This window comes from Lissotriton helveticus, chromosome 7 (genome assembly GCF_964261635.1).
Source record: "Lissotriton helveticus chromosome 7, aLisHel1.1, whole genome shotgun sequence".
NCBI classification, from domain to species: Eukaryota; Metazoa; Chordata; class Amphibia; order Caudata; family Salamandridae; genus Lissotriton; species Lissotriton helveticus.
In genome coordinates this window covers 1820864316-1820877186 of record NC_136068.1, presented here as the reverse complement: position 1 = coordinate 1820877186, position 12871 = coordinate 1820864316, and the positions used below count along the sequence as shown (strand labels likewise).

Here is a 12871-nt window from a genome sequence, read left to right as displayed (position 1 = left end):
GACATTGGTCACCTGGGGTTTGTAGGCGCCTGCCTGTTAGACCACTTGAAGCACACACACACAGAGAAGCCCACCACAATTAGACCTACCATGAGGTCACATTCCATGAGCACACGCTCCTGCCGCTCAGTGACTGCTTCCTTGACAGGGTTGTGCTGTTCCCCAATCACTCCAGTAAGAAAAAAGGTTGGGCTTTTAAACAATCTAGGTAAGATTAGATCCTGCAAATAAAGGAAAAACAAAAAGTACCTTCCCAAGATATCTACCCATTAAGCAACAGTCTAGAGTTAACACGGCCTCTTCTTCTCCTCCACTTGACTACGCCAATGGGTTTTGGCATGCCTATTTATAAAACAACTGAGTTTAGATTGGTCAGTATTTTGTCACCAAGCTTTCAAGTGATCTGAAGTAATAATTTCAGTATGCTTGCATTACTCGTTTGGCTTTCTAGAGTGGCAGTCACATTTCCTGCATTATGGGTTTACGCATTATGCGCTCACAAAAATCTGCTGGGAATCCCGCTTACAGATGGACGGGGTGGCTTTCACTGTACTCTAACAGCTACGTGGAACTCTGTTCCCTATGAGCTGTATTTTCGTTTTTACTTATAGATTTATTTGCACAGACCTTTATAATCTTCTTCGGGTAGAGAGGTCAATGGGTGTTGGTGACAGCATGAAAGCAGGGAGAGAGACAAAGGGGTGAGCCAATGCCACAATGACAGCAGCAAAAAGTCCACCAATTAGCTGTTGGTCTGTGTTGTGTTTATATCCTGGACCAGTGTTTTTAGCTATCGCATGCATTGTTTTGCAATTACCTTCTGCACAGGGCTCTTCCGGCTCCATGACGCAGGGTTCTTGCTGGCCAGCTCCCGCAAGGGCATCAGGCTTCGGTATCTGGTGGCCTACAAACGAAGAGAGAATGAAGTCCAGGTTACTCTTTTAGGAAGGGGCTAGATCACTCCAGATGCAAGTGGGAGGCTTTCCTGATGATTTAGAGTTTCCCGCTGTCTGTTCCTTCATTCAATGATCACACTTCATTCATGGCGTACCAGAGATGAAAGGCATGAGCAATACTTCAATGGTACTGATGGCTGAAACGGTCATATGTAAGAGGGAGGGAATTTTGGGAGATGTTCTCTAGTGTGGCCTGGATTAAATGTTAATATTCTGTCCCTAGTATTTTTGAGAACTCAATGGAAGCCAAAGGGAGAGCGGGCACGTTTCTCCATATGATCTTCAGAGAGGAAAGCTAGTGGCGGGGGAATCAAAGACTGGTACAATGTGCCTGGAAGAAAGATGTCAGGTGCTGAGAAGGGCAGAACCTTTAGTCTTTAGGCCTCAGCAGGTAACACTCCCTATAAGCACAGATTTGCAGCAGGAGTTTGGGATGTGGGGATGCAGAGCTTACATAAACTGAAGAATACCCGCAGTGGAAAACATAACACCCTCGGCGAGAGATGCTTGGGATAGGAACACCATGGCCTGGTAAGGACCTCTCTCTTCCCTAGGTTTGCCAATGAATTCTGCAAATGGAAAATGTTTGGTGGTCTAAAGACCTCTCTGTCTCACAGAAAGCAAAATAAACTTGGAAACCAATCACAGCTTAAATGGATTAAGACCAAGTTTATGGAACAAAGATCAACATTACTTGGCAACCATCATTAACAGAAAGTCGAGAAGACACAGTCTGCAGCCCCTTGTTTTTGGATCTGGTTGTCCTTAGCAGAAGGGAATGGCAGGCAACGTCTGGAGTGAGGCTGCTGTGATGAGGAGAGGAGGGCTCTGAGCTACACACCAGAGAAAGACCAGAGCCCCGTCTCAGCCTTCAGGAGACACAGCTCCCTCCAGAAGAAAGTCAAAAACCTTGAGTCTTCTCTCTCAAACCCATCCCACTACAAGACTTCAAACGCACAGGACAGAGCGGCTCACGATGAATAATAATGGAGGAAAACTGCAAGATGTTAGCTTTACTTGAAAGCAGAGGAGTGGCGCTGCTTTAACACGGAGGTAATTTCTCCAGCCATGGACAAAAGTGCTTGAACAAACTTACGCGAGCCAATCATCCTCTCTCCAAACTGGGGACAAAGTGGCGACATCCGCAGACTTCGCCATGAGCCATCCTATTGGTCTGCATCCACTCAAGTAACAACTTAGTAATACAATGTTTTGAAATCCACTATGTGATCAAATTAGGTTTCTTATCAACGTACTTAGAAACTTAAGAGAGATCCCCAAATCTTCCCATTGCCACCAAGTTGACCCCATCCTATGCATAAATAGGTTTGTAGATTGCTGCGCGCAGCTCATGACAGGCTTGAAGCACTGTGTTTCTATCTCACCAACCGGTTGTGTATACTGTGCTTATGGTTTCCTCTGTGACTGCTGATGCAGTGTCTGTATGTTCACTTATCCACCAAGAGGACCCAGATACCAAAGGACCCACTTTCCATAACACTAGGAATATACATCCAGGCTGGTGTCAGATGCAAGAAAATGCATGAACTGTTGAAGTTCACACCAACAGAAACATTGTACTGCTTTGTATTGCATATAATTACAAAAGAAACCCGTAGTTTGCTGTTCACACACAGTTATCACCCAAAGGCACAGGAAATCTTTAGTTGTGTTTTTGTATTCAAACCTGAGACATAAAGGGTGGAATACAGATGTGAGCATCTGTTCAGTAATGTGAGCATTTGATGAAAAGAAATGTGTTTTTCTCATGCTTGAAAAAAAGAGTCAGACAGGTGGTACCTCTTTCAGGTAAGTGGTTTTGGCATGCCCAACCCACCTTTCTAGTAGCTTAATGTATATGTAAACCAAAATAAAATATTCCAAAAAGCAGCTCTGAAGGGCTGATGCAACTGCAACAATGTCAGCTTTGTATCATTCAGATTTGCTACTGGACTGAATCCACTGCAGCTCTGGTGACCTCAAAGTGCTAGCCACAGGGAAAGCAGGACGTTTCCTGCGAGTCAAACACTGTTTCTTTCCGTCAAGAACAACTGACGGACGGAATGCTGAACAATGTCAAACATTCAACCCCAATCACAAAGATCTGTGTTTAATCCATCGTTTTTTTGCTCCCTGTGCCATTCCAGTTTAAACCCAGCTATATGCAAATCAGTCTTGACCATGTTGCTCACGGGAAAAGTCCAGATCGAACTGCCAAGCCATGTCCACCCTGGACCGGGAACAAGCATCCTGGGACCGGTTTCGGGATAACACCCCTCATCAACCAGACTAGCTTGAATCCAGCAACACTGATGATAGGCTCCCAAGACAATCTTTTGTGTCGATACAGTTATTTATAACGCACTGTATACAATTAGTTATGTACGAATTAAGAATGGAGCCCAGTTCCTTTGCAAGGCCAGAAGAGCGAGATAGTGTTAGTAACATGCCAAGTATCACTTAATCATTCCGGATTTGTAATGCGCAGCTTATCACCTGTGAGAGTATCAAGGGATGGGGTGTTGGGGTGAGAGGGACAGGGGTTAATATTGCCGCTGGGCACTGTCAGTCAAACAGCCAGGTCTTAAGGTAATTTCTGAATTCTTGCAGTGTGGGGGGGGGGGGTCCTGAGATGGAGGTGGAAGGGGGGACTGTTACAGGACTTGGCGGCAAGGTAGGAGAAGAAGCGGCCGCCTGTCCTACTTCGGTGATACCGAGAAGTGTGGGACAGGGAGGCGGAATGCAGCAGTCTGGTGGGCTGGTGGAAGCTCAGTCTGGGGTTGAGGTAGGCTGTTCCTAAGTTGTGTAGGGCTTTGTATGCATGAGTCAGCATTTTGAACGGACATCTCTTGTGTATGGGGAGCCAGGGGAGGGATCGGAGGTGCAGAGTGCTACGGGCTCCCCTCGGGAGGTCGAGGTTGAGCCTAGCTGCTGCATTCTGGATAGTTTGTAGCCTGTTTAGAATATGGGTGGTAACACCCACGTAGAGGGTGTTGCCTTAGTCCAGGCAGCTGGTGATGAGGACCTGGGTGAGGGCCTGGGTGACTGTTTATCTGGTACTGATGGGTGTCCACTTGAAGATTTTCCAGTGCATGCATAGAGTGAGGAAGCAAGCTGAGGATACTGAGTGTATCTGTTTTTTTACGTTGAGCCTGTTTTCAAGTATGATGCAGTGGGGGCCGTTGTCCCCAAAGATGAGAACCTCCATTTTAAGTCGGAGGCAGTCGCTTTACATCCAGCTGGTGATGCTGGACATACACTGGTGAAAATTAGCTTTGGTTTTAGTGGGGCAAGCAGATAGGGAGAGTATGAGTTGTGTGAGGTCTGTGTATAGGATGATGCTCATACAGTGGGCTCTGACCAAGGTGGTCAGACGGGCCATGTATGCGTGGGAGAGGGTGAGACTCAGAGGAGAGTTTCGGGGAACTTCGCTGATGATGTTCTTGTGGTCCGAGTTGTAGAGTTGGAGGCGGACGCTCTGTGTTCTTCCAGTGAGGAAAGATGCGATCCATTTAAGGGCATCCCCTCGAATTCCCACCAGGTGGAGTCTATTTAGGAAGCTGTGGAGAGATGCTGCAGAAAGATCGAGCAGGACAAGGGCTGTGGTGTCCCGCTGTTCTAGGAGGGACCTGGTATCATCCGTGGCTGCAACCAGGGTGGTCACCGTACTGCGGTTTGATCGTAATCCAGATTGGTAGGGGTCAACGAGGTTGTGAGTCTCCAGGTGGTCGGTGAGTTGGTGGTTGATTGCTTTTTTCAGAACTTTTGTCGGGAAGGAGATGGCCCAGTAGTTCTTGACTTCTTGTGGGTCTGCAGATGGTTTCTTAAGAAAGGGTTTGGCCTTCACATGTTTCCATTTAGCTGGGTAGGAGGCAGTAGAGATGGAGAGTTGATGATTTAGGTGAGCTCTTTGCTGATGGGTTTGTTCCCCACGTTGAGCATGTGATGGGGACAGGAGTCTCTGGCTGTCCCAGACTGGATGGATCTCATGATTCTACCCTGCTCAGACACTTTTATTTGGTGCATATTACTGTACTTTCAAGATAGTATCCTGATTACATCTTGCAAAGGCACAAACCTTCACCCAAATGCCCCAATGGCTTCACTGTGCTACGAAATAGCATAAAGAATTGTAATTTATTTTTATTTTTAAAGACTGCAAACATTTACCCATTGGGTATCTTGGAGCTCCATGTCTAAGCTACTACTGAAAACAAAAGTATCTTTAAAGCTGGTATGAGTTCAGAAAACATTTTTCAAGGTGAAGTTTAAGAGGAGACTATTTCACAGTCTAGCCGCCCTGTGTTACTTTACAGAAACTGCGGACATTCACCAGGGAAGCTTTCACAGATTGCAAACTCTGTTTTGAGATTTAAAAGGAGAATTTATTTAACAGTGGACTGGGCCTGTCGTAATTTAATGCTTTTGTTAAAAGAAACAAAGTTTGAAACAGACTGTCTGAAAAACTAGGATCCAATGAAGTTTGGCTGACTGAGTGGGTGGGAGGAAATCTGTCTTTCGGATGCATTCTGCAACATTTAAAGTTTTACCAACCTTAATGGAAAAACAAGATAAATGTAATTGCAATTGTCCAGTCTTGCAGAAATAAATGTGTTTATTATCTGTGTATGTTGCTGGTGATCGAAAAGGTAGATAATCTGTATAAGCATCCATAATTGGCATAAAGAGATCTTAGTCACATCTTTACTGTGTCCCTTAATAGTTAGGCCAGAGTCATGCTTTAGGCCTAGGGTTTTTAAATTTGCCACTGGTGTGGGCTGCTGGCCCAAAGATACGGGCCAGAATGCGACCTCCACATAATTGTATGGCAGAAAAGCATGAGACTTTGTCTTTCCTCCATTTAGTTTTAAACGATTTTGAACAATCCACCTTTGAACACAGGTCAGGCAATTTTGTAAATTGGCAGCCCTGAAAACTGGGTCACCATTTATAGCAAACTAAAGTTTAGTATTGTCCACATACATTAAAAATGTTAAGCCAAAATTTCCATCCATTACGCCAAAGGAGTCATATACAGATTGCGTAAAAGAGGAGACTATACCCAACCTTGGGGAACACCAATCAAAGGTAATACCTCTGAAAGATTGGAGCCTAGCTCCACATGTGGTGCCCGATCGGTCAGCAATATTTGAAACCAGTTCAAGGCTGTGTCACCGATACAGCTTTCCACCATGGGTTGAAGTAGCAGCCGGCGGTCTTCGGTATCGAATGTAGCTACAAATCTAATCATATCATGCCGCTGGTACATCACGATCAGAGTAGAGCCATCGGTCCTCTAACACCACTATAACTACACTTTCTGTGCTACATGCAGCACGAAAATCTACTTTGGTTGAGTTACAATTATGAGCAAAAAATGATAACTGATTAAATGCTTCTCACTCCCAAACCTTTGCAATGGTGGGGAGCTACAGCACTGATCTAAAATGATCCAAAGACTCAGGGTCAAGAGTTGGCCAACAGTGGATGATCCTAGCTTTCCTCAGATCCACTGGATCTTAGCCCGAATGGAGAGAAGACTTTACAACTGCTTCCATTACCACTTGAAAGTTAATTAAGAACTCTTTATGTACTTCAACCAGTAGCAGGTCACCCTTTGATTTAGAAGACCTGCTATTTTTTTAATTAAGGTTAAACATTCCGTATAATTCAAATGTTTGAATTGACTTAATTTTACAGGGTTCTCAATGCCATAATTTCTACAATCAATAGGTTCATTAGGAGTTTGATGAGCTGTTAAGTTTATTATTTATTTATTTTAAAGGTTTTATATAGCGCAGGCTAGACCCGTAGGTATCAGAGCGCTTTACATGAGCATCAGATCATAGTAACAGGTTACATCGTTACAAAGGTCACACAGTTATTAGAGCATGGCAACATAGTAACTTGTAAAGACAAGATAAAATAATAAGCACTGATACGCAAGGGGAAAAGAAGGCAAGGGGAAAGATTCAGGGGAGGGGTAATGAGGGGGAAAAGAGAAGAGGAGGGTGACGGACACAGCTTGTAAAGAGGAGGGGAAGGGCAACGGGGACACAAACCAGTAGACGAGTCACAGCAACGTCCAAAGTCCAGTAAGCTGTGATCCCAGGGGAAGTGGTATCACTTCCCTATCTCTGTTGCGAGAGGCTCCCTTTACGCAGTAGACTCTCTCAGAGGGGTCTCTCAGACTCCAAGGCCTACATACTGGATCCTTCCCTAAAAAGGGGAGAGGGGGTGCTTTGGCAAGGGGTGCCATACCATACCTCAGCGGTGAGTGGTTCCCTTGGTGCAGTGGACTCTCTCAGCGGGTTTGCTGAGACTCCAGAGTATAAATATTGGACCTTTCCCCAACAAGGGGAGAAAGAGTGCTTAGTCAAAGGGCACAAAGGACAGGGGGCTAGGCAGACTAGCAGGCAAGGTGAGAGATTCAGGGGAGAGGGGATAGGAGCTAGGGAAGTAGCCAAAGAGAGAAAGAGTACTAAATGGGAACAAATTTAAATTAATGAGTTATTTTATAACGCTGGCTAGACCAAAAGTAAACAGAGCGCTTTACATGAGGAACAATAATGTTGCAATTTACATCAGTTAAAAATTACATAAGTGTCAAGAAAAGCATTTAAAGAACATAAGGGGACAAGGTGAATGGTGCAAGGAAGGGTAAGGGGATAGGGTAAAGGGGTAGGAGGAAGATAGGATGTAGAGACGAGGGAAAGATCTGCCCAAAGTCCAGCTGGGTAGGTAGGCAGGGGGGGAGTCCACAACCCATCTCCTCTTTAGCTATATGGTAGCTCCACCGGGAATCAGCCAAATCACTTGGTCTCTACAGTCTGGGGTAAGTTCCACAGGTTCCAAGTCCTGATATGTAAGCAGGTTAGGGGATAGGTTCAATGTCTTATCAATGTCCAATTGTTGTCCCAGGGAAGTAAAACAACATGAAGGGGACCACTATGGAAGCCATCTTGGGGTCAGGCAGGAGAGTAATGTACAATGGTGGCCAGCATAAGGTCAGGCATCTGGCAGTTAAGAGTCAATTTCCAGGAAAGTGGCTGCCAGAGAAAAAATCGAATCCAGTGTGCACACACCATCACACGCATAGACATGCACAAGCACATACACATGTGGGCACACACTCTCATATGCGCATATGCGCACACACAAAAGCACATAGACACGGACATCCAAAAACACAAGTACACATAAAATCCCATGCTCTAGTACAAAAACACCCAAGTACATGCACACGCAAACATCATCACATGCACAGACATGCACAAGCACACACAAATGCGCTCACACTCTCATACACGCACAGACGCACACACACACACGCAAACATACAGAAACTACTAAAAACACAAGCACACATACAATCACAAGCCCAGAACAAAAATACCCAAGGACGTACACACAGGTACATGACACACCCACCATCACACGCACAGACATGCACAAGCACACACAAATGTGCGAGCACACTCAAACGCGAACAGAGGGCGCGCACAAGCACGCATACAGAAGCATCCACCGGCACAAGCACACATACAATCCCATGCTCTAGTACAAAAACACTCAAGTACATGCACACACCATCACACGCACAGACATAAGCATACAAACAGAAATATCTGCGCGCACCAACACGAGCACACATAGAATCACATGCTCTAGCACAAAAATACCGGAGTACATGTCCACACCATCACACGCCGCCTTTGGGGTTGTGAAGATTCTGAAATTCCCCTCCGATCCCACACGCAGACACTCAGGATACAACATAGCGTATGGAATGTTTTCGGACTGAAGGAATTTTTTAGCAGCACCGAACTCCCGCCGCGTAGATTGGAATGCGACAGTGAAGCCTGGGAAAAAGGACGGTCCTGGGGTCCGTCTCAGCGAGGATTAAGGTACCAGCGGGCCACTAAGTGGTGATCGGTGTGCACGGGCACCAGGCACTCTACCCCCGCTTCCACACACACCTCCGGCAATCAGGAAGCGCATGACCAGGCAAGTACTGAGATATAGGCAGCCCCTCTCCCCTCAATCTGCTCCACAAAGAGGAAGCACGGCTGATCAAGATCATAAACGCCGTCCAATTGCACATAATTAGTGCAGATGGGTCCAGGCTGAATGCCATGTCTCTGATGACGGCTTGTTTCATGGTGGCGCTGTTGTCCATCTGCGGAAAGTCTTCGAACACTTTTCGGAGGCTGGGGGGCGCGCCGCACTTCTCCACTACTATGGATATCAGTTTGCCCACCGAAGTATTTTCCACCGGAGGGTCGAGAAGATCGCTGCACACTCACACGCAGGACGTCAATACGTAAGCATCTGGGGCACCAGTGCGCACACTCACACGCAGGATGTCAATACGTCAGCATCGGGGGCACCAGTGCGCTTGCGCAGTGTAAAATACACACGTAAGAATGTGGTTATAGTGAGATTCGGAAGAGGGTGGCTTTCTTAACATCTCAGGGACTTATTAACCAGTCACATAGAAATAAAACAAGAATGAAAATAAGAAGTGAATTAGCAAGGATCGCCGCCATTTATATGTAGTTTCTGTAATTCTAGGCACGGCGAGCCGGTGGTATCAAGAGTTATTATACTATTCTTTCTATAACTTTTTTTTCAGTGAGCTTGCAGCATTCATTGATTTATGTTTATAATGAATGGTGAGGTCTTATTCTCTCGATCAAACTTGAATTGTTATTGTGATTTCACACGAGACCTCGATATGTGATGACGACCCTTTAAAAATGGCCGTATTTTTTACCGATATGGTTCTTTATTCAGTTCTAGCTAGGCAGCATGTACAATATGTCACGCTTTGAAAGAGTTTTTTAAAAATTAAATGACAACTCACAGATCTTCAAATAGGTCTGGACTACATTCCTCAAGGGTTGATATCCGTATGTACATCTGGTTTGGTTTCCTGTGCCCCTAGAAATGCCCCCACACAGTCCTTACATTCCCGGGGTTCTTTTCTCGGTGACCTGTACGGTTGTTCAGTCAAGCAGACCATGGGACCTTCACTCTACTCCCTGATGTAGAAGATCTATGTGGAGGGGTCAGCAGGGGGCCAGAATTTCCTAACGGACCCGTCCACATTCTTACATAGGATCTGGACCTCTACTCTCTCCCCACCCCCATTAGAGTCTCAGCTGTAGGCCTCCCACCCCCGCTAAATGGGCGTTGATCTATTTATTCTCGACTACTGCTCTTTAAGGTTAGAGCTTTGTTGCTTATTAGTTTACCTCTTATTGTCGGACCCCTGGATGAGTGTAAAGTGTTGCTTAAACAGAGGTTTGCATTAGGTTACTGTTGGTTATATTGCCTTGCATTATGAACTATGTGTACATCCTGTGTTGCATCTTTAAGTGGATCCTGACAAAGCCAATAAAGAATTGAGATACAAAAAAAAAAAATCTTATTCCGCAAATTTCTACTAACATGGAAACAATGAATGGACACAAATCACTTCACACATTTACCTGCAGAAATAAGAAATGGTCAAATCATTTAACCACAGAGCTCGGATTTTGACATGTTGGGATTTATAGTTTTAAATAACAAGCAATGTAGCACTTGACAGGTGGCCAACAAAATACAATATATCTTCCAATCCAGTGCCCTCCTTAGGCCTCTGCGGCAGACCGCTCTCACTTTTCGTAGACAAACATTTCTTCAAATACATTTCATATTCTTGAGTGGGTTTTGGGTCTGTCACTGGGTTCCGATAGATGGCTTTATTTTCCATCTCACTTCCATGCTTCCGATTCAATGGCTTTTCTACCTATTCGTCTAAACCTACATGCATCACCACACCCATATGCCCCATGACTGATTTATGTTTGCATCAAGACAAATGTGTACGCATTAGAGCCCATCTTGCAATGGATTTTTTTTAACAAAGCTAAAGGCAACACTGCTAGTCAAGCATGCGCTATAACATGCATTTGAATGCAAATGGTGGAAAAAAAGTTAAAAAGCATATCCAATTACTTGGTCTTTTAGAGCAGAAAAATACTGGTTTTGCTAATGCTTTTTTTTTTTAATATCATGCAAAATGGTTGCAAATCTAAAGATACTTTAAAAACCCTACTCCACCAGTAGGATGGGGCATCCTGAGCTGAGGCTCAGGGGAAACTCTTCTAGATGTGCAGCAGGGATGCCAAGTGGCCCTAAACCTTTGTCAAACTAAGATTTAGGTGCTTCTGTCTAAAAGTTTAATTTTGGTACAGCTCTGCTTAGGGATTTTGCTGTAATGCAGTTCTCTAGATTCGGTTTTATATGTGCTGCATTACTCATGGCCTGTCTGGTCTGATGCCCCTTGCATTACTTGTTAACTCCTCAGAGAAGGACTGCAACCACACTGAAGTGGTAATGCGTTGATTTCTTACAAGAGATATTCTTCACAAAGTTCAATTCTTCCTGGTCACAGTCCTGTTCTAAAGGGATTGGGGGACATGGTTCTCTTGTTTGGTATGGTCAAGACAATAGTCGGGTGGGGGGGGGGGGGTTCCTTTTATACTGCTCCTTATGAAAGGAAGCTGAAGGATATTTTTGTTAGGGTTTACAGGTGCCAGGGTGCTAATCCGTGGATTGTACAGCGTTAGTGGCAGCAATAGCAAACAAGCATTTGCAATGCAACAGGTCTCGCATTTACACAAGTTTAAACTATTGGCATTGTAAATGACAATGCCTTGCCGTTTATTTAGGTTTTAAAAACAAAAATGAAAGTCATTGCCATTTGCAATGTTAATAGCTCAAACTCGCATAAATGCGAGACCTATTGCATTGCAAATGCTTGTTGTATTCTCTAATGAATGAAAATCAGAGACATTTTGAGTTATCCGATCAATCACACTTGCATGAGCTGGCGGAGCTTGTCTCATATCCTTTGGCTCCTCGGAGAACCAATTCATGGTTTTGTGGTATCCTTGCTTACATGCGTTCTTACTAGGACACCGTCTTTCAGAGAATTGTTAAGAAGGGCATTAATGGTGTAATGAAATACCCAGGGACCCAAAACCCATCACTATCAGTCAACGCCTCCTCAAAGACAAAGGATAGAGGCTCGTTATTTAGAAGCCTCCAATGTGTCAAAAGCTCAGTTGTCTTAGGGATGCGAGAGGCAAATACCCAGCTAACGGGAATAATAGCACATTTAGTCCATGGTGCTTCAAAAGGAGGATGAATAGGGTAAGCCAAATTTGTCACAATAGGCAATATGTAACATATATTTGCCTCTAAGAGTAGGTTGGATCTTAAAATCAAACATCAATAGTAAATTTCTAAACCTCAGTCGATCACTATCAGACGATGCATCCAAATGCATATTAAAATTAGTAAGTGGTATTTCTGGTATTAGGCGAAGAGATGGAACTTAAGTGACAGCTCAATCATTCAAGTGATGTATTAAAATTAACATTTAACCGTCTACAGCAAAATGAAATGTGGCACACAACTTGATCTGGCTAAATACATTTCTGTTAAAGTGTCCAAATTAGCCTGAACATCAAACCTAAATATCTCACATTTTAGGGATTGTTTAATAATCATGGCTAAATTTAAATATGGCTGATCTAAATCTTGTTCAGCAATCAGATTGCTGATTGCTAACCGCTGATAGGGCATTCGACAGGGCTCCTTTAAAGCTGGTTATAACTTTCAGAGTTAGATTCAAGACTACAATAATTATGACTGCATGCTTCCTTATCCAAGAGAGAAACTGAGTGGTTAGTAGAAATGTGTTAATATGCCCAGTTGTCTTAAGAATCTCTGAACAATTGTTTCCCCATTAGCCCAGCTTCAAACCTCGGTCATGGTGCATCTTAGGGATTGATTACCTGATATGATGCTCTCTGCGGAGCAGCGTCTGTGGCTACTGGATGTGGCCTGGGCATGGACGG

General features: G+C 44.4%; 1 protein-coding gene across 4 annotated transcripts in view; it reads right to left on the bottom strand.

Moving 5' to 3' along the window:
* LOC144770807 (uncharacterized) overlaps positions 1–12871 on the bottom strand; it is a 156548-nt gene that overhangs the window by 31318 nt on the left and 112359 nt on the right. For 3 of the 4 annotated variants that reach the window (XM_078655573.1, XM_078655574.1, XM_078655572.1), the window contains exon 3: positions 818–904. The exons of the other annotated variant lie outside the window; for it this stretch is intronic. In XM_078655573.1, coding sequence (XP_078511699.1) covers positions 818–904 — 87 coding nt within the window. The remainder of the gene's footprint in view (positions 1–817; positions 905–12871) is intronic. 4 annotated transcript variants of the gene reach the window in all.